This window comes from Schistocerca americana, chromosome 10, assembly GCF_021461395.2.
Source record: "Schistocerca americana isolate TAMUIC-IGC-003095 chromosome 10, iqSchAmer2.1, whole genome shotgun sequence".
NCBI classification, from domain to species: domain Eukaryota; kingdom Metazoa; phylum Arthropoda; class Insecta; order Orthoptera; family Acrididae; genus Schistocerca; species Schistocerca americana.
The window spans coordinates 100,003,172-100,023,247 of record NC_060128.1 but is presented as its reverse complement, the minus strand read 5'-3'; the positions used below and the strand labels follow the sequence as shown (position 1 = coordinate 100,023,247).

The 20,076-nt window shown below is 43.1% G+C and overlaps 1 protein-coding gene across 1 annotated transcript in view; it reads right to left on the bottom strand.

Moving 5' to 3' along the window:
* LOC124552711 (natterin-4-like) overlaps positions 1–20,076 on the bottom strand; it is a 62,922-nt gene that overhangs the window by 18,401 nt on the left and 24,445 nt on the right. Inside the window, exon 3 of the mRNA XM_047127052.1 lies at positions 9,327–9,470. Coding sequence (XP_046983008.1) covers positions 9,327–9,470 — 144 coding nt within the window. The remainder of the gene's footprint in view (positions 1–9,326; positions 9,471–20,076) is intronic.

Below are 20,076 nucleotides of genomic sequence, written 5' to 3'. Positions count from 1 at the left end.
AACCACCAGAACTGTTTATAACCTATAGGCACAGTGACAAAAATGTAAAAAAAAAATAGCTAACATATGTACATATTACAGGCCACTGATGATGCCTCGCAGAAAATAAAGGCGAAACGCGTATGGCACTAAAATTGTGTTTTATTCAGTTGCTGTCAGACGGTCCATAAGTGAAAATCATCAACATACCGTAGTATTACGCGCAACTGAGGAGGGCAGGACCAAAAAATTGAAAATCATAAGCGACGCTCCACGATACACACTGTGATAATCGCTATCTTTGACTTCATTAAAACAGCAAATAGTTAATACTTTCAGCCAGAAGGCAAATACCTGTTTATAATAAGGCGTCGCATAGCGACGGCGGAATTTCCTAAATAAAGTAATTCGTCGTCTTTGGGCGGCAACGTAAACAGAAAAACACGGATAGATATGCGATCCTTCACTATTTTGTTTGCTGGAGAACAAATGAAGCCTTGAGCGTTAAAATAGTTGTACTGTTTTTCTTAAGTAAGACGGACGCAGATTTGTGGCAGTCTGATCTCACTTTTACTAAATGTATAAAAACATGTTGCGTCTAAGTTTGAGTGAACTGTAAAAAGAAGAACTGTTATAACTTATCGTGACGACACACGAGCGACTCAAAGAGGACAATGGCTATATAAAAGAGTGCTCAATGGACATGAAACGGACATAAAAATCTACTGTCATTGTGGTACTAAGCTTAAGGTACGATATATGGTTTAGTTACAATAAATATTTGTTCTGGAAATACTGGATCATTTAGCAGTGCTCATTCCTATCATCTCCTCGGTATTATTTTCATTCTAATTATGCATTTTGCTAATATTACAGACACCAAGATCAGCAGTCCAATGTGCGTGTTACATTGATAAAAAGAAAACTGTTTTATCGTTTTCTTGCATCAGTTTTAATACTGAATTTCCCTTTTGTGTGGTGTTACAGTTGTTTTTGCGCCCTTAAGAACTTTCTGGTCCCTTAGGAAATTGTTTTGTCATAACAATAACTTCACAACCGGGTATGATCGTATCTACGATCATGAAGTAATTAGAAAGACGATAACGCAATTACTTAATCAATAGCACGCTAGCTGTGAGTGCTTCAAGCCACGCGAAACTGCAAGTAAAAACTATTCACATTTCATAATGCAGTATTTTATGACAATGGTCATTCATGAGTCTCAGGCCAATTGTGACTGATAAAACAGTAAGCGAAATCTCACATTCCAACTTTTCCATTGAATAACAACATCACTTTTATTTTGTTACATCACAACACGCATCGCGTACCTTCACCGGGAATACCGACTTGAGACTCTCACGGAGGTAATCCACAAACTCACCACAAGACTACACAGAAACTCCAGACATTCGCAGAAACCCGTTTATTCTGGATCTGGGGAACTACGACCATAGATGGAAACTTAAAAGACCAAAAGACCTACTTGTAAGCACCTAACATCTATGGCCAAGTACACGCAAACACAACGGTATTGGTGAGCCCCTGTTAATCAACCACCATTACTCTGGATATGCAGTTGGAACACACTTGCCGAATAACTGGCACTGTGCAGGAAAATCGTACCGTACACTACATACAGACAAGCTTCACGCACCCTCCACACAGTGAGATGATCTATGGCCGATCTCCCACTACTACACTCCTGGAAATGGAAAAAAGAACACATTGACACCGGTGTGTCAGACCCACCATACTTGCTCCGGACACTGCGAGAGGGCTGTACAAGCAATGATCACACGCACGGCACAGCGGACACACCAGGAACCGCGGTGTTGGCCGTCGAATGGCGCTAGCTGCGCAGCATTTGTGTACCGCCGCCGTCAGTGTCAGCCAGTTTGCCGTGGCATACGGAGCTCCATCGCAGTCTTTAACACTGGTAGCATGCCGCGACAGCGTGGACGTGAACCGTATGTGCAGTTGACGGACTTTGAGCGAGGGCGTATAGTGGGCATGCGGGAGGCCGGGTGGACGTACCGCCGAATTGCTCAACACGTGGGGCGTGAGGTCTCCACAGTACATCGATGTTGTCGCCAGTGGTCGGCGGAAGGTGCACGTGCCCGTCGACCTGGGACCGGACCGCAGCGACGCACGGATGCACGCCAAGACCGTAGGATCCTACGCAGTGCCGTAGGGGACCGCACCGCCACTTCCCAGCAAATTAGGGACACTGTTGCTCCTGGGGTATCGGCGAGGACCATTCGCAACCGTCTCCATGAAGCTGGGCTACGGTCCCGCACACCGTTAGGCCGTCTTCCGCTCACGCCCCAACATCGTGCAGCCCGCCTCCAGTGGTGTCGCGACAGGCGTGAATGGAGGGACGAATGGAGACGTGTCGTCTTCAGCGATGAGAGTCGCTTCTGCCTTGGTGCCAATGATGGTCGTATGGGTGTTTGGCACCGTGCAGGTGAGCGCCACAATCAGGACTGCATACGACCGAGGCACACAGGGCCAACACCCGGCATCATGGTCTGGGGAGCGATCTCCTACACTGGCCGTACACCACTGGTGATCGTCGAGGGGACACTGAATAGTGCACGGTACATCCAAACCGTCATCGAACCCATCGTTCTACCATTCCTAGACCGGCAAGGGAACTTGCTGTTCCAACAGGACAATGCACGTCCGCTTGTATCCCGTGCCACCCAATGTGCTCTAGAAGGTGTAAGTCAACTACCCTGGCCAGCAAGATCTCCGGATCTGTCCCCCATTGAGCATGTTTGGGACTGGATGAAGCGTCGTCTCACGCGGTCTGCACGTCCAGCACGAACGCTGGTCCAACTGAGGCGCCAGGTGGAAATGGCATGACAAGCCGTTCCACAGGACTATATCCAGCATCTCTACGATCGTCTCCATGAGAGAATAGCAGTCTGCATTGCTGCGAAAGGTGGATATACACTGTACTAGTGCCAACATTGTGCATGCTCTGTTGCCTGTGTCTATGTGCCTGTGGTTCTGTCAGTGTGATCATGTGATGTATCTGACCCCAGGAATGTGTCAATAAAGTTTCCCCTTCCTGGGACAATGAATTCACGGTGTTCTTATTTCAATTTCCAGGAGTTTATATAACGATCCTGATTGTTCCAGGAACGCAGCGGCTGCGGTAAACTTGGATACATCGCCTTCACCTGCCACAGTAATGATGCATGATACCCACACTAACAAACCCAACCTTGCATGAACTATGGCAGCTAGTAAGCCACTACTGCTCTTACTACCCATCCCACTGTCGCATAGGTTTTTTTCCCACGGTACGAGCCTTCGAACTTTATTCCCTGTGCTCTTCAAATTGCTACCTTCATTCGCGTTTCGTCCACTATGGACCGTGTTAATGCGTCGTCTTACCGAGACGTACGGACAACATCACAGCCCAGCATCCTGTGATCCACTTATTACATAAGTAACATGTTGACGGAGGTGACAGTATTTATTTTTTATTTGCACGTCAAGTTCCATAGGACCAAATTGAGGAGCAAATCTCCAAGGTCATGGAACGTGTCAGTACATGAACTTACAACATAAAAGTAATAACAGATAAAAATAAATGTTCATGAACCTGAAAGAAAATCAGTCCATAAGTTTAAGCAAACGCTATCAGCAATACAATGAGAATCAGCTTAATTTTTCAAGGAACTCCTCGACAGAATAGGAGGAGTGACCCATGAGGAAACTCTTCAGTTTCGATTTGAAAGCGCGTGGATTACTGCTAAGATTTTTGAATTCGAGTGGCAGCTTATTGAAACTGGATGCAGCAGTATACTGCATAACTTTTTGCACCAGAGTTAAGGAAGTCCAATCCAAATGGAGGTTTGATTTCTGCCGAGTATTAACGGAGTGAAAGCAGCTTATTCTTTGGAATAAACTAATATTGGTAACAAGAAACGACAATAAGGAATATACATATTGAGAGGCCAATGTCAAGATACCCAGACTCGTGAACAGACGTCGACAAGAGATTCGTGAACTCACACCACTTATTGCCCGAACCGCCCGTTTCTGAGCCAAAAATATCCTTTTAGAATGAAAATAAGCGGAGTAGACTAATTTTCGTGTCGATTGATCACTCACTTCTGATACCGTTTGAATAGTAAAAACGGCAGTATTAAGTCGTTGAATAAGATCCTGAACGTGGGCTTTCCACGACAGCTTACTATCTACATGAACACCTAGATATCTGAACTGTTCAGTTTCACTAATCATATGCCCGTTCTGTGAGATTAAAGCGTCACGTTTTGTTGAATTGTGTGTTAGAAACTGTAAAAACTTAGTCTTACTGTGATTTAACGTTAGTTTATTTTGTACAAGCTATGAAGTGAGGTCATGTACTGCACTATTTGAAATCGAGTCAATGTTGCAAACAACATCCTTTACTACCAAGCTAGTATCATCAGCAAACAGAAATATTTTAGAGTTACCCATAATACTAGAGGGCATATCATTTATATAAATAAGGATCAGGAGTGGCCCCAACACTGATCCCTGGGGCACCCCCCACTTCACTGTACCCCTCTCAGATCCCACATCACAGTCGTTATCAACATTGTGAATAATGACCTTTTGCTGCCTATTGCTAAAGTAAGAGGTGAACCAATTATGAGCTACTCCCCTTACTCCGTAATGGTCCAACTTCTGGAGCAATATTGTGAGATCAACACAGTCAAATGCCTTAGTTAAATCAAAAAATTAGCCAAGCGTTCGAAACTTTTTGTTTAGCCTATCCAGTACCTCACAGAGAAAAGAGAATATACCATTTTCAGTTGTCAAACGACTTCTAAAGCCGAACTGTACATTTGATAGCAAATCGTTTGATATACGAGGTGCATTCAAGTTCTAAGGCCTCCGATTTTTTTTTCTAATTAACTACTCACCCGAAATCGATGAAACTGGCCTTTACTTCTCGACGTAATCGCCCAGCAGACGTACACATTTTTCACAATGCTGACGCCATGATTCAATGGCAGCGGCGAAGGCTTCTTTAGGAGTCTGTTTTGACCACTGGAAAATCGCTGAGGCAATAGCAGCACGGCTGGTGAATGTGCGGCCACGGAGAGTGTCTTTCATTGTCGGAAAAAGCCAAAAGTCACTAGGCGCCAGGTCAGGTGAGTAGGGAGCATGAGGAATCACTTCAAAGTTGTTATCAGGAAGAAACTGTTGCGTAACGTTAGCTCGATGTGCGGGTGCGTTGTCTCGGTGAAACAGCACACGCACAGCCAGCGGCGAGAATGAGAACTGTTTTAAATACTTAAAGTGGCGACGTTTTCCTTACTTGAACAGAGTGCAGTCATGTGCAGTTACTGGGTTAAACTGTTAACATAAAAGTAGACGTCTCAATGAGTAGACTGTGACAGTATTTTAAATGTTTAATACGCGAAATGCCTTCACACGGTTGGCTTGCAAGCTGTGGAAGGAGCACTAGAATCCGCCGGTACAGAGTATCTCAGTAAGTGGATAAAGCGACATCTGTGCGTGGAAACACGCACTACATGAACGCTGATGGCTGCGGCGTGCACGCTGCGACCAACAAGTTGCACATGTGCAGGAGCACCGCGCGCGTGCAGAATTTCTGGCCGGCCCTGATTTAAAGCAAACCTGGTTTGCATCCGCATGTTGGAGCTACTAGCGCCGCCCTTATGCGACTGGCTTGAAATCTGAATAATCATCATTCAGATGTAGAAACACGCCTACCAATTTCGTTTATGTTGCACTACTCCTTGGTGCTGTGATTTTTTTCTGTCAGCGTACGTACGTTAATATTTTTTTTGTGTGTTTTATTAATACTGTTTTTTGTTATATACCTGGAAGAGCAGTAGAATGGAATGGACAGTGTCTTCAAACGAGGATATAAGGTGAACACCAACAAAGCAAACCGAAGATAATGGAATGTAGTCTAATTAAATCAGGTGACGCTGAGGGAATTAGAGTAGAAAATGAGATACTTAAAGTAGTAAAGAAGTTGTGCTGCTTAGGGACCAATGTAACCGATGATGGGCGAAGTAGAGAGAATATAAAATGTGAACTGGGAATGACAAGAAAAACGTCTCTGAAGGAGAGAAATTCATTAACACTGAGAATTGATTTAGGTGTCATAAAGTCTTTTCTAAAAGTATTCGTATCAAAGTATTTGTATCTACATTAATGATCTTTTGAATAGGGTGGATAGCAATGTGCGGCTGTTTGCTGATGGTACTGTGGTGTACTGGAAGGTGTCGTCGTTGAGTGACTGTAGGAGGATACAAGATGACTTGGACAGGATTTGTGATTGGTGTAAAGAATGGCAGCTAACTGTAAATAAAGATAAATGTAAATTAATGCAGGTGAATAGGAAAAACAATCCTGTAATGTTTCAATACTCCATTAGCAGCGTAGTGCTTCACACAGTCACGTCGATTAAATATTTGGGCGTAACATTGCAGAGCGATATGAAGTGGGACAAGCATGTAATGGCAGTTGTGGGGAAGGCGGATAGTCGTCTTCGGTTCATTGATAGAATTTTGGGAAGATGTGGTTCATCTGTAAAGGAGAAGGCTTACAACACACTAATACGACCTATTGTCGAGTACTGCTCGAGCGTTTGGGATCCCTATCAGGCCGGATTGAGGGAGGACATAGAAGCAATTCAGAGGCGCGCTGCTAGATTTGTTACTGGTAGGTTTGATCATCACGCGAGTGTTACGGAAATGCTTCAGGAACTCGGGTGGGAGTCTCTAGAGGAAAGGAGGCGTTCTTTTCGTGAATCGCTACTGAGCAAATTTAGAGAACCAGCATTTGAGGCTGAGTGCAGTACAATTTTACTGTCGCCAACTTACACTTAGCGGAAAGACCACAAAGATAAGAGAGATTAGGGCTCGTACAGAGGCATATAGGCAGTCATTTTTCCCTCGGTCTGTTTGGGACTGGAACAGCGAAAGAATATGCTAGTTGCGGTACGAGGTACCCTCCTCCACGCACCGTATGGTGGATTGCGGAGTATGTATGTAGATGTAGATGTAGGTGTAGAGTGTAACCATGTATGGAAGTGAAACATGGACGATAAATAGTTTACACAAACAGAGAATAGAAGCTTGTGAAATGTGGTGCTAGAGACCAATGCTGAAGATTAGATAGGTAGAACACGTAACTAATGAGGATGTACTAAACAGAATTGCGGAGAAGAGAAATTTGTGGCACAACTTGGCTAGAAGAAGGGATCGATTGGTAGGACATATTCTGAGGCATCGAGGGATCACCCAAGTTAGTATTGCAGAGCAGCGTGGAGGATAAAAATCGTAGAGAGACACCAAGAGCTGAATACACCAAGCAGATTCAGAGGGATGTAGGGTGCAGCAGTTACTTGGAGATGAAGAAGCTTGCACAGGACAGATTATCATGGAAAGCTGCATCAAACCAGTCTCTGGACTGAAGACCACAACAAGAACAACTTTGTTATGTCCCTAATTGGGCTGACACCGAATGCACATGTACGAATGTCGTCACCAATAAAAAAGTATGCGTGTCTGAGATACACACCTCAATACATAATTACTAATGAAACTGAGTTGCTGGCACTTTGCACCAATGCAATCATGGAATTACCTACATATGGCATTGTCTAGTTTTATAACTCAGAACGTGTGGAAATGACCAGAGAGGATTTAGGAAGTGTTTTAGATGAAAAGTATCTTAAGCTGTTTGTTGACCAATAAGTCTCGGAATGGAGTGTTCTGCAAATGGTTCAAATGGCTATGAGCACTATGGGACTCAACTTGTTCAAATGTGTGTGAAATCGTATGGGACTTAACTGCTAAGGTCATCAGTCCCTAAGTTTACACACTACTTAACCTAAATTATCCTAAGGACAAACACACACACCCATGCCCGAGGGAGGACTCGAACCTCCTCCGGGATCAGCCGCACAGTCTATGACTGTAGCGCCATAGACTGGGGCTCAACTTATGAGGTCATCAGTCCCATAGAACTTAGAACTACTTAAACCTAACTAACCTAAGGACGTCACACACATCCATGCCCGAGGCAGGATTCGAACCTGCGACCGTAGCGGTCGCGCGGTTCCACACTATAGCGCCTAGAACTGCTCGCCCATCCCGGACGGCAGAGTGTTCTAGAGCCCAGCGGGTACCAAAACGAGGAATTCCAGCTCATTTCACGAATGGTGAAAACAGATGTCCTGGGACTGATCTTCACATCCTAAGAGGTCCAGTGAATAAGGTCCCCCTGTGAGACTGAGGGAGGGAGTGGTATATGCAAAGTTAGTGTGAAGATGCAAAGTTAGTTCTTTTTACTGATGATACAAGTATAGTAATAACATCCAAAAACCAAGAACTAAGTGATGTAATTGTAAATGATGTTTTTCACAAAATTATTAAGTGGTTCTCAGCAAACGGACTCTCTTTAAATTTTGATAAAACACAGTATATACAGTTCCATACAGTAAATGGCACAATTCCAGCAATAAATATAGACTTTGAACAGAAGTCTGTAGCTAAGGTAGAATTTTCAAAATTGTTAGGTGTATCCATTGATGAGAGGTTAAACTGGAAGCAACACATTGATGGTCTGCTGAAACGTCTGAGTTCAGCTACGTATGCTATTAGGGTTATTGCAAAATTTTGGTGATAAGAATCTCAGTAAATTAGCTTACTATGCCTACTTACATTCACTGCTTTCGTATGGCATCATATTCTGGGGTAATTCATCGTTGAGTAGAAAAGTATTCATTGCTCAAAAACGTGTAATCAGAATAATTGCTGGAGCCCACCCACGGTCATCCTGCAGACATCTATTTAAGGATCTAGGGATCCTCACAGTAACCTCACAGTATATATATTCACTTATGAAATTTGTTGTTAATAATCCAACCCAGTTCAAAAGTAATAGCAGTGTGCATAGCTATAACACCAGGAGAAAGGATGATCTTCACTATGCAGGGTGTAATCTGACTTTGGCACAGAAAGGGGTAAATTATGCTGCCACAAAAGTCTTTGGTCACCTACCAAACAGCATCAAAAGCCTTACAGATGGCCAACCAACATTTAAAAATAAATTAAAAGAATTTCTAAATGACAACTCCTTCTACTCATCGGCTGAATTTTTAGATATAAATTAAGGGAGGGGAAAAAATAAAAATAAAAAAAAACCAACTTAAACATTAGTGTCATGCAATATTTTGTGTAATGTAATATCTTGTACAGACATCTTTTATTAACCTGACACGTTCCACATCATTAAGAAGTGTCGTATTCATGATCTATGGAACAAGTATTAATCTAATCTAATCTAATCAAATCTACCTTGCCAACGGCGGTGGCGCCGTCGTGCATTACACGGCCAACGAACAGCCGCTCTCCTGTGGACGTCTGCCCCACGCGGTACCCCGAGGGCGGCACGTGACCTGCTTTTGCATACATCCAGGCGGGGCTGCCACCACACAGCACCTGTCAACGGCAACAAGCAGCACCTATAAATATATGTACAAAACACTGCCTTACGTGCACCACCTCCGCTCTACTCACTATGCAGGCAAACCTCTGCAGGGGGAAAATACCACACTGTGCATGTAGCCAGTACCAAACCAACATAATCACATGATGTTTTGGTACGAAACCGTTTTTTGCATTTTGTAGTGAGGTAGATTAACGCAAGCCAAACCTACGTTTCTAGCATTTGTAGACTTAGAGAAAGCTTTGACAATGTTGACTGGAATACTCTCTTTCAAATTCTGAAGGTGGTAGGGGTTAAATACAGGGAGCAAACGGCTATTTACAATTTGTACAGAAAGCAGATGGCAGTTATAAGAGTCGAGGGGTATGAAAGCGAAGCAGCGGTTGGGAAGAGAGTGAGACAGGGCTGTAGCCTCTCCCCGATGTTATTCAATCTGTATATTGAGCAAGCAGTGAAGGAAACAAAAGAAAAGTTCGGAGTAGGTATTTAAATCCTTGGAGAAGAAATAAAAACTTTGAGGTTCGCTGATGACATTGTAATTCTGTCAGAGACAGCAAAGGACCTGGAAGAGCAGCTGAACGGAATGGAAAGGAGGGTATAAGATGAATATCAACAAAAGCAAAACGAGGATAATGGAATGTAGTCGAATTAAGTCTGGTGATGCTGAGGGAATTAGATTAGGAATTGAGACACTTAAAATAGTAAAGGAGTTTTGCTATTTGGGGAGCAAAATAACTGATGATGGTCAAAGTAGAGAGGATATATAATGTAGACTGGCAATGGCAAGGAAAGCATTTCTGAAGAGGAGAAATTTGTTAACATCGAGTATTGATTTAAGTGCCAGGAAGTCGTTTCTGAAAGTATTTGTATCGAGTGTAGCCATGTATGGAAGTGAAACATGGACTATAAATAGTTTAGACAAGAAGAGAATAGAAGCTTTCGAAATGTGATGCTACAGAAGAATGCTGAATATTAGATGGGTAGATCATATAACCAATGAAGAGGTATTGAATAGAATTGGGGAGAAGAGGAGTTTGTGGCACAACTTGACTAGAAGAAGAGATCGGTTGGTAGGATATCTTCTGAGGCATCAAGCGATCACCAGTTTAGTACTGGAGGGCAGCGTGGAGGGTAAAAATCGTAGAGGGAGACCAAGAGATGAATACACTAAGCAGATTCAGAAGGATGTAGGCTACAGTAGGTACTGGTAGATGAAGAAGCTTGCACAGGATAGAGTAGCATGGAGAGCTGCATCAAACCATTCTCAGGACTGAAGACCACAACAACAACAACAATGAGTCACAAACCTTAATCCTACACATATTCTCTCCAGTGCTGAATTCCGAAATTGGTTTGCAGTAGTACTCCATTCTCCTTCTGTCTGCCTTCTTCTTCATTTTCACTTACGCAGTGCATCTCACATGTACGTATAGGGTCAGTCACGAAGATATGCAAATAGTTTAATAAGTTACTCTACAAGTAAAATTAAAGAAAAAAGTTCATATAAACACAGGTCTACAAATATTTAGTTATGGAGTTACGACTAATTAAAGATTCTGCATGAAATTTAGCAACTCGATGATATGAAGCCTTCGCAGAACTATACGCGGTTAAAGTAAAGAACGATTTCCATTTATTTTGCTGTTATTGGTCTGGTGAATCTGATAAAACATGTCCCACACGTGTACCTGCAGTAGTTTTCCAGGACAATCAGAGAAGCAAAGATAATTATACAAGTACATTTGTTTACTTCCCATTAAGAACGTAGAAACTTTTATGTCGTTATTGACAACCGCTAGTGAATTGTTTCAGTCATTTCCTAACCTCGAAACGAGTTAGATTTCTATTTTGTTCAGTGAAACAACATAATAACAACGGTGCATTTAAGTGAAATCACATAGTTGTAGTTTGTAGATTATTTATGAAATAGGGATGCCTTCCAAATTTACGACAGAGGAATACGCCGATATGGTGTACATTTATGGCAAATGTGATGGTAATGCAACGGCTCCAGTTAACGAATATCACGTACGTTATCCAACCCGGAGGATTCAGAATGTCCCAACCATTAGTGGAGTGTTTCGAATGTTACAGAAGATAGTTTCTCTGCCTAGTGTTCATAATCAGTACGAGCGCTCGATACGTGAAGATGATGATGAGGGTATTATGGATGCTGTCCAACTTAGTCCGGTTACCAGTACACGACGTATTTCTCAATGATTAGGCGTTTCACAATCTAAGGTATGGCGTACGTTGAAATACAATAATATGTATTCTTTATCATAAACAAAAAGTGTATCATTTATATCCGGAAAATCCTGCCCTTTGCTTGGAGTTGTGCAACTGGTTGAATACTAATCCGCAGTTACACAAACGCATTTTACTTACTGATGGGGCACAGTTTACTCGAGATAGTGTAAGCAATTTACGTAAAGAGCAGTTATGGGCTGAAGCAAACCCACATGCAGCGGTGTAACGCAATTTCCAGCGCGATTTAGCATAAACGGTGGCGTGCTATAATCAACACATACTTTATTGGGCTATTCATTTTCCTAGGACGTCTAACTAGCGAGACGTACTTACAATTCCTTCAAGAAGAAATGCCCCGCTTGTTCGAAGATGTTCCACTTCGCGCCCCCACATTTCACAAACGCCGTTACTACACGTTTAAATGAACGTTTTCCCCAGAAATGGATTGGTCGTGATGCTACACGTTTGTGGCCACCCAGATTGCCCAATTTAGCAGCAATGGATTTTTGTGTATGGGGCTGGATGAAAGACATAGTTTAAGAGGACAAAATACACGTGAGGCGTTACTTGCTCGCATTATCAGTGCAATAGACGAAATTAAGGACAACCCTATGAAACTGAAACGAGCAACAATATCTGTTCGTACACGTCAAGCTAAATGCATTAAACTCGGTGGAGACATTTTTGAATATTTATTGTGAATGTATTGTGAAATTTTAGGTACACTGTACAATTTCCTTAACACCCAACTTTGGTTTTTCCGGTGTAACATGAATTCACGTGTGCTATGGTATTAATAAAAGCAGATTATCTTCCACATTCATACACTTTGAGCTAACGTTATTACCGCCATTTTTCCAAACTTAAATTCTCTACAATTTCTGTTGAAAACTTTCTGCAGTTGTCCGGAATTTAAAAAACAAATTGAGCCAAAAGTTAATAAACTAAATATTTTACGAATTTACTTCTTTGCTTCTCTGGATGTTCTTCAAAACTACTGCAGATACACGTCTGGGATATGTTTTATTAGATTCACCAGATCAATAACAACAAAATAAATGGAAATAGTGCTTTACTTTAACCTCGTACATTTTTGTGATGGCTTCGTACTAGCGAAGTTGCTAAATTGCAGGCAAAATCTTTTATTAGTGGTAACTCCCTAACCAAACATTTGCGGACCTATGTTTATATGAACTTTTTTCTTTAGTTTTACTTGTAGAATAACAAATTAAAATATTTGCATATCTTCGTGAATCATCCTGACTCACAGATTCATCATCGTTCAGCTCACACCGCTAAGGATAGAAACTTGGAATTTGGAGACAGTGTTGATCTTATGCTCTAAGTGTCACATAAAAAGAAATTTTTAGGAATTGCATCTCTAACTAGGTGAAATAGGAGACGAAAGGTTATTCAAGTATTTCCATCACGCAATTTTGGAGTAAGACCTACGAAAACTGTCATTTGGTTTCTTGGTCTGAAATAAATAAATATGTGTTTCAGCATTTTTTGGAAATTTAATCCCTATGCAAATGAAGTATTGGGTGACAGACATTTTATAAATATAAACCATTATGAAAGAATTACTAAATTACTTTACAGCTACATGCATGAAAACTAGTATTTGACTCTTGGGTACAATTAAAAAAATCAGCGTTTCATTGTTTTTAGAAATTCAACCCCTATGGGAGTGAAATATTGGATGAAAAATTGTATATAATTATTTCATTATGAAAGCGTTTTTAATATAAATCCTTGAAAATTTGTATTTGGTTTCTCAGTTAGAAATGAAAAAAAAGGTGTTTCACTGTTTCTGGAAATTCAACCTAGAAGGGGATGAAATAGGGCCAGACTCATCCAGTGACTCACCGTCGCCCGCCCTAAAACGCTAAAGGTAGAAACTTGAAGTTGGGAGATACCGTGGATCGTTTAAGAAGGGACTGTTCGAGATTCCACTGCTAGGGGTTGAAATAAGGGGTTAAATGCTTTTTAAAAATATGTTGCTACTAAGGCAATCTGGAACTATTAAAATTTGTCTTTGGTTTATCAGACAGATGAACAAAAGTATTTCAGCATTTTTGGACATTCAGCCACAAAGGGGGTAAATGAGGGGAGAAAGGTTTTTTGAAAGTAAAGCATTTTTAAAGCTACTCCTACGGAAATCGGCATATGACTTCTCGGTTAGAAAGGGAAGCACCTGTTTCAGTGTTCCCGTAAATTCAGCACCCTAAGGGAGTGAAATAGTCAATGAAAAGTGAAATTATTTCATTATGAAAGGATTTTAAAAGCAAAATCTGCTAAAATTTGTGTTTGATTTTTCTGTTAGAACTAAAAAGAACTTGTGTTTCATTATTTTTGGAAATACAACCCCTAAGGGGGTGAAATAGGGGACGAAAATTTTAAACTTAATACTCCGTTATAGTAAAGAATTTTTAATTCTAAACTTACGAAAAGTTTCACTTTTCAGTTAGATATGAAGGGGATGTAAGTTCCTGTGGAAACATCACAACAAGAACACAAAAGGCATGATTAACAAAAACCATGGGCTCCAGTTACCAGAATTGCTCCTTGGTCAGATGTACATTCGGATAAGACTATGCTTCTATGGCCTTAACCGGCGTGAAAAGTTTGAAGGTGACAACATAAAAATTCTGTTAAAGAAAAACAAAAAAAAAAAAAAAAGTCTGTGCTGTCCACACTGTCTATGTGAGGGAAGCGGAGGGCAGTAAACTGGTCATAGATTATCTGATGCATGTGCAATATCTTTCAATGTCCCCTGCAACTGTTTCCCTCAATAGCTCCTTGTTTCAGCTATGTTGTTGTGTCGTAATATGTGTCTTATGAGATTGCCCCCACAGAGACCTGGTTTCCTGTACTGCTCTCAGCACCTCTACATTGAGTAACTGAATCTCTCTTGCTGATTTTCCCTTTGTAGCTACAAATCCCAAGGCTTCTAGTCATCTTCTCTCTTTGTAGCTACAAATCCCAAGGCTTCTAGTCATCTGCTCTCTTGCTACGTCCCAGTTTCACACCTGTGTGGGGCCACACTCTAAACAAATGCTTTCATGGTCCGTTTCCGCATTTCCAGACTCTTCCTCAGATTAAATGCAATTTTAGCCTGTCACGTTCTGCTCACAATTTCTTTCAGGTTTCTGCCATCTCTCATGATCCTGATTCAAATAATAATAATAATAATAATAATAATAAATTCCTCTATCACTTCTTGCTCCAGTTTTCAGTTCTTATTCTTAAAGGTTCATACTGGTCTTCGGTCCTGCTTGTTTATCCTGATTACAGAACATCCTTTAGATTGTGTTGAACACTTCTTCCGATTTCGTGGCCACAGTATTGTCATTTGCACAACATATAAAGTCTATCTTCTGCTTATTAAGTTTGATCCCAACCTAAATAGTTTCAAGGATATGGTCGATAGCTTCCTAGATTCAAGCATCGAATGTAAGAGGAGAAAGAGTAGATACACCACCTCACACCTTTCCTAATTTTTGCTTCTTGTTCCCGATGAAAATTCCTTATGTCAGCCACTTCGTCCTTTTCTATGTCTTTCTCTTTTACACATGATTTCTTCCAGAACTCCGAAGGTCTCCTGTCATAGAATCCGCGTTAGTATTTTTGCAAGCGCGACTTATTAAACTGGTAATTCTGTAATTTTCACAACTGTCAGCATCTGATTCCTTTGAAACTGGAATTACTATATTCTTCTTGAAGTCTGAGAGTATTTTGCCAGTCTCCTGCATCTTTCTCACCAGATGGAAGAGTTCTGACATAGTTTGCTCTTCCAAGGCTATCTGTAGTTCTAACGGAGTTTTGTCTATTCCTGGTGTATTATTTCGACTCAGGTCTTTCAGTGCTCTGTCAAATTCTTCACGCAGTATCATATCTCCCATCTCATCTTCGTTTACGTACTCCTCCGTTTCCATAATATTGCCTTAGGACTGGTTTCCCATCTGACCTCTTGATATCCATACTGTTGGTTCTATTTTCTCTAATGGTCTCTTTAATTTTACCGCACTAAGTCAGCAAAAAGGAGCTGTGAGACCGTATTACGAGGTATCTCATGACGAATCAGTTAACAATGGCTACAAAGCCGAAACTACGATAGTGATTCTACGAGGGTAGTTCAACAAGTAGTGCTCTACATTTCTTTCTCAGAACACATTTATTCTTAAGACTCGGAATTTGGTGACAGTATAGATGTACCTGTCTTGTCCATGTCCTATTTTTCTACATACTCTCCATCACATTCTATGGCCATACGCCCACGTCGTGGAAGAGCATGTATTCATTGCCGGCAAAAGCTCTTGCCCTGTAGGCGTAGCCATGTTTTCACTGCACGGCTGACTCTCTCGTGATCTTCATATTGTGTTCTGTGTAGATTCTCTAAGCGGCCCAAGGAGATGCAAATCCGAGGGTGCCACGTCTGGAATGTAGGGTGGATGAGGCAGTTGTGTCCAACCCAATTTCGCGATGTCATCTCGGGTTCTCAGACTTGTTCGTGGGCGTGCATTATCCTGTTGAAGCAAGATTTCAGCTGGATTCTTGTCCGATCGAACACGTCGGGAACGGATCTTAAGTTTATTCAGAGTCTTCACGTATGCCATTGCATTGATGGTTGACCCTCGTAGCATCGCATCCACAAGAATGACGCTATCACAATCCCAGAAGACTCTCACCTTGACTTTTCCGGCAGAGGGAGTTTTTTCTTGAATGAGGATGATGCCACTCCACGGACTTTCCTTTTTTGTTTCCGGCGCAAAGTGATGCGCCCAGCTTTCGTCCCCCGTAACGATCCGAGACAGAAAGGCCTCTCCGTCGGTCTCAAAACGCTGCAACAATTCAGATGAAATGGCCTTCCTTTGAATCTTGTGCTCCGCTGTGAGCATTCGTGGAGCCCACAGTGAGCACCTCTTTGATTATCCAAGAGTCTCTATCATGTCAGATCGACAACTGTAGAGCCAAATGTCGAGTTGTGATGCGCCGATCGGCACGAATAATGGCATCCGCACGATTCAGCACGTCTGGAGCAGTGGCTGTGACAGAACGTCCTGAGCGTGGCTGATCGTGGAGCTCTGTTTCTGCATTTCGTGCTTGGGTAACTCTCTTTACCCATTGCCCAACTGTACTTCTGTCAACTGCAACATCGTCATACACTGCACAGAAACGTTTATGGATGTTCAACAAGGTTTCTACTTCTGAACACGAGCATTCAATAACGGCAAACTGCCTGTAATGTCAGCCATACGTGGACGCCATTTTGAAGCTGTACTACGGCTCTGCCATCTGGAAGCACAGTTCGAAACTTCACCGGCGCACATAGCGAACATCAAATCTGAAGCACAATGACGATTGTCACCGAGCGGGGTGGCGCAGTGGTTAGACACTGGACTCGCATTCGGGAGGACGACGGTTCAATCCCGCGTCCGGCCATCCTGATTTAGGTTTTCCGTGATTTCCCTAAATCACTCCAGGCAAATGCCGGGATGGTTCCTCTGAAAGGGCACGGCCGACTTCCTTCCCTAATCCGAAGAGACCGATGACCACGCTGTCTGGTCTCCTTCCCCACCCCAACCAACCAACCAATGACGTTTGTCTATGTACGAGGAACATTCCAAAAGAAATCAGCACTATATTTCTTAAATCCATCTTTAATTTTACATGTTTGAAAGTTTTACATTGTGTAGATACATGCTTTAGGAAAAATATTTTCATTTTTCCACATAATTTCCATCCCTCTCATCTGCGCCGGCCTCAGTGGCCTAGCGGTTCTAGGCGCTTCAGTCTGGAACCGCGCGACCCCTACGGTCGCAGGTTCGGATCCTGCCTCGGGCATGGATGTGTGTGATGTCCTTAGGTTAGTTAGGCTTAAGTAGTTCTAAGGGACTGATGACCTCAGATGTTAAGTCCCATACTGCTCAGAGCTATTTGAACCTCTCATCTGCCTTACGCCATCTTAGAACCAGCGCCTGTATACCCGCACGGTAAAATTGTGGACCAAACTGTTCGAGTCACTGTTTGGCAGCTTGCACAAGGGAGACATCATCTTCAAACCTTGTTCCATGAAGAGAGTCTTTCAGTTTCCCAAAGAGATGATAGCCACGTGGAGCCAGGTCAGGACTGTAAGGTGGGTGTTTCGGTGTTGTCCATCCGAGTTTTGTGATCGCTTCCACGGTTTTTTGACTGGCATGTGGCCGTGCATTTTCGTGCAACAGCAAAACATCCTGCTTTTGCCGATGTGGTCGAACACGTCTCAGTCGAGCTTGGAGTTTCTTCAGTGTCGTCATCATGCATCAGAATGTACGGTGGTTCCACTTGGCATGATGTCCACAAGCAAGAGTCCTTCGGGTTCGGAAAACACCGTAGCCATAACTTTTCCAGCAGAAGGTGTGGTTTTAAATTTTGTTTCTTGTGTGAATTTGCATGATACCACTCCATTGATTGCCTCTTCGTCTTTGGTGAAAAATGATGCAGCCATGTTTCATCACCTGTCACAATTCTTCCAAAATATTCATCTCCACCATTCTCGCACTGTTCCAAAACTTCGCTGCATACAGTTTTTCTTGTTTATTTGTGAGCCACTGCCAACATCCTGGCACAAACCTTTTTTAACGCCAACACTTTCAGTATTCTACAAACACTTCCTTCCCCTATCCCAAAGTAGCGTGACAATTCGTTCACTGTGATGCGTCTGTCAGCAGTCACCAATTCGTTAACTCTCTGCACATTGTCTGGAGTGTGTGCAGTACGAGGCCTGCCGCTGCGAGGACAATCTTCAATATTGCCGTGCCAGCTTCCATCACGTAACCTGCTTGCCCACCGACTAACTGTACTGCGATCGACAGCAGCATCTCCATACACCTTTTTCAACCTCTTCTGGATGTTTCCCACTGTCTCGTTTTCACAGCACAGGAATTCTATGACAGCACGTTGAAATTGTAAACGATGTTTTCAGATAATCATTAAGTGGTTCTCTGCAAATGGGTTCTCCCTAAACTTTGACTAAACACAGTATATACAGTTCCACACAGTAAATGGAATGACACCATTAAAAAAATATAGACTTCGATCAGAAATCGGTAGCTATGGTAGAATATTCAAAATTTCTAGGTGCATGCATTGATGAGGGGTTGAACTGGAAAAAACATATGGAGGTTCTACTGAAACGTTTGAGTTCAGCTACTTATGCTATTTAGGGTCAATGCAAATTTTGAAGATATACATCTCAGTAAATTAGCTTACCACGCCTATTTTCATTCTCTGCTTTCGTATGGCATCATATTCTGGGGTAACTCATCATTGAGTAAGAGTATTCATTGCACAAAAGCGTGTAATCAGAATAATTGCTGGAGCTCATCCAAGATCAGCCTGCAGACACTTATTGAAAGATCTAGAGATCTTCACTGTAGCCTCACAATATACACTCCTGGAAATGGAAAAAAGAACTCATTGACACCGGTGTGTCAGACCCACCATACTTGCTCCGGACACTGCGAGAGGGCTGTACAAGCAATGATCACACGCACGGCACAGCGGACACACCAGGAACCGCGGTGTTGGCCGTCGAATGGCGCTAGCTGCGCAGCATTTGAGCACCGCCGCCGTCAGTGTCAGCCAGTTTGCCGTGGCATACGGAGCTCCATCGCAGTCTTTAACACTGGTAGCATGCCGCGACAGCGTGGACGTGAACTATATGTGCAGTTGACGGACATTGAGCGAGGGCGTGTAGTGGGCATGCGGGAGGCCGGGTGGACGTACCGCCGAATTGCTCAACACGTGGGGCGTGAGGTCTCCACAGTACATCGATGTTGTCGCCAGTGGTCGGCGGAAGGTGCACGTGCCCGTCGACCTGGGACCGGACCGCAGCGACGCACGGATGCACGCCAAGACCGTAGGATCCTACGCAGTGCCGTAGGGGACCGCACCGCCACTTCCCAGCAAATTAGGGACACTGTTGCTCCTGGGGTATCGGCGAGGACCATTCGCAACCGTCTCCATGAAGCTGGGCTACGGTCCCGCACACCGTTAGGCCGTCTTCCGCTCACGCCCCAACATCGTGCAGCCCGCCTCCAGTGGTGTCGCGACAGGCGTGAATGGAGGGACGAATGGAGACGTGTCGTCTTCAGCGATGAGAGTCGCTTCTGCCTTGGTGCCAATGATGGTCGTATGCGTGTTTGGCGCCGTGCAGGTGAGCGCCACAATCAGGACTGCATACGACCGAGGCACACAGGGCCAACACCCGGCATCATGGTGTGGGGAGCGATCTCCTACACTGGCCGTACACCACTGGTGATCGTGGAGGGGACACTGAATAGTGCACGGTACATCCAAGCCGTC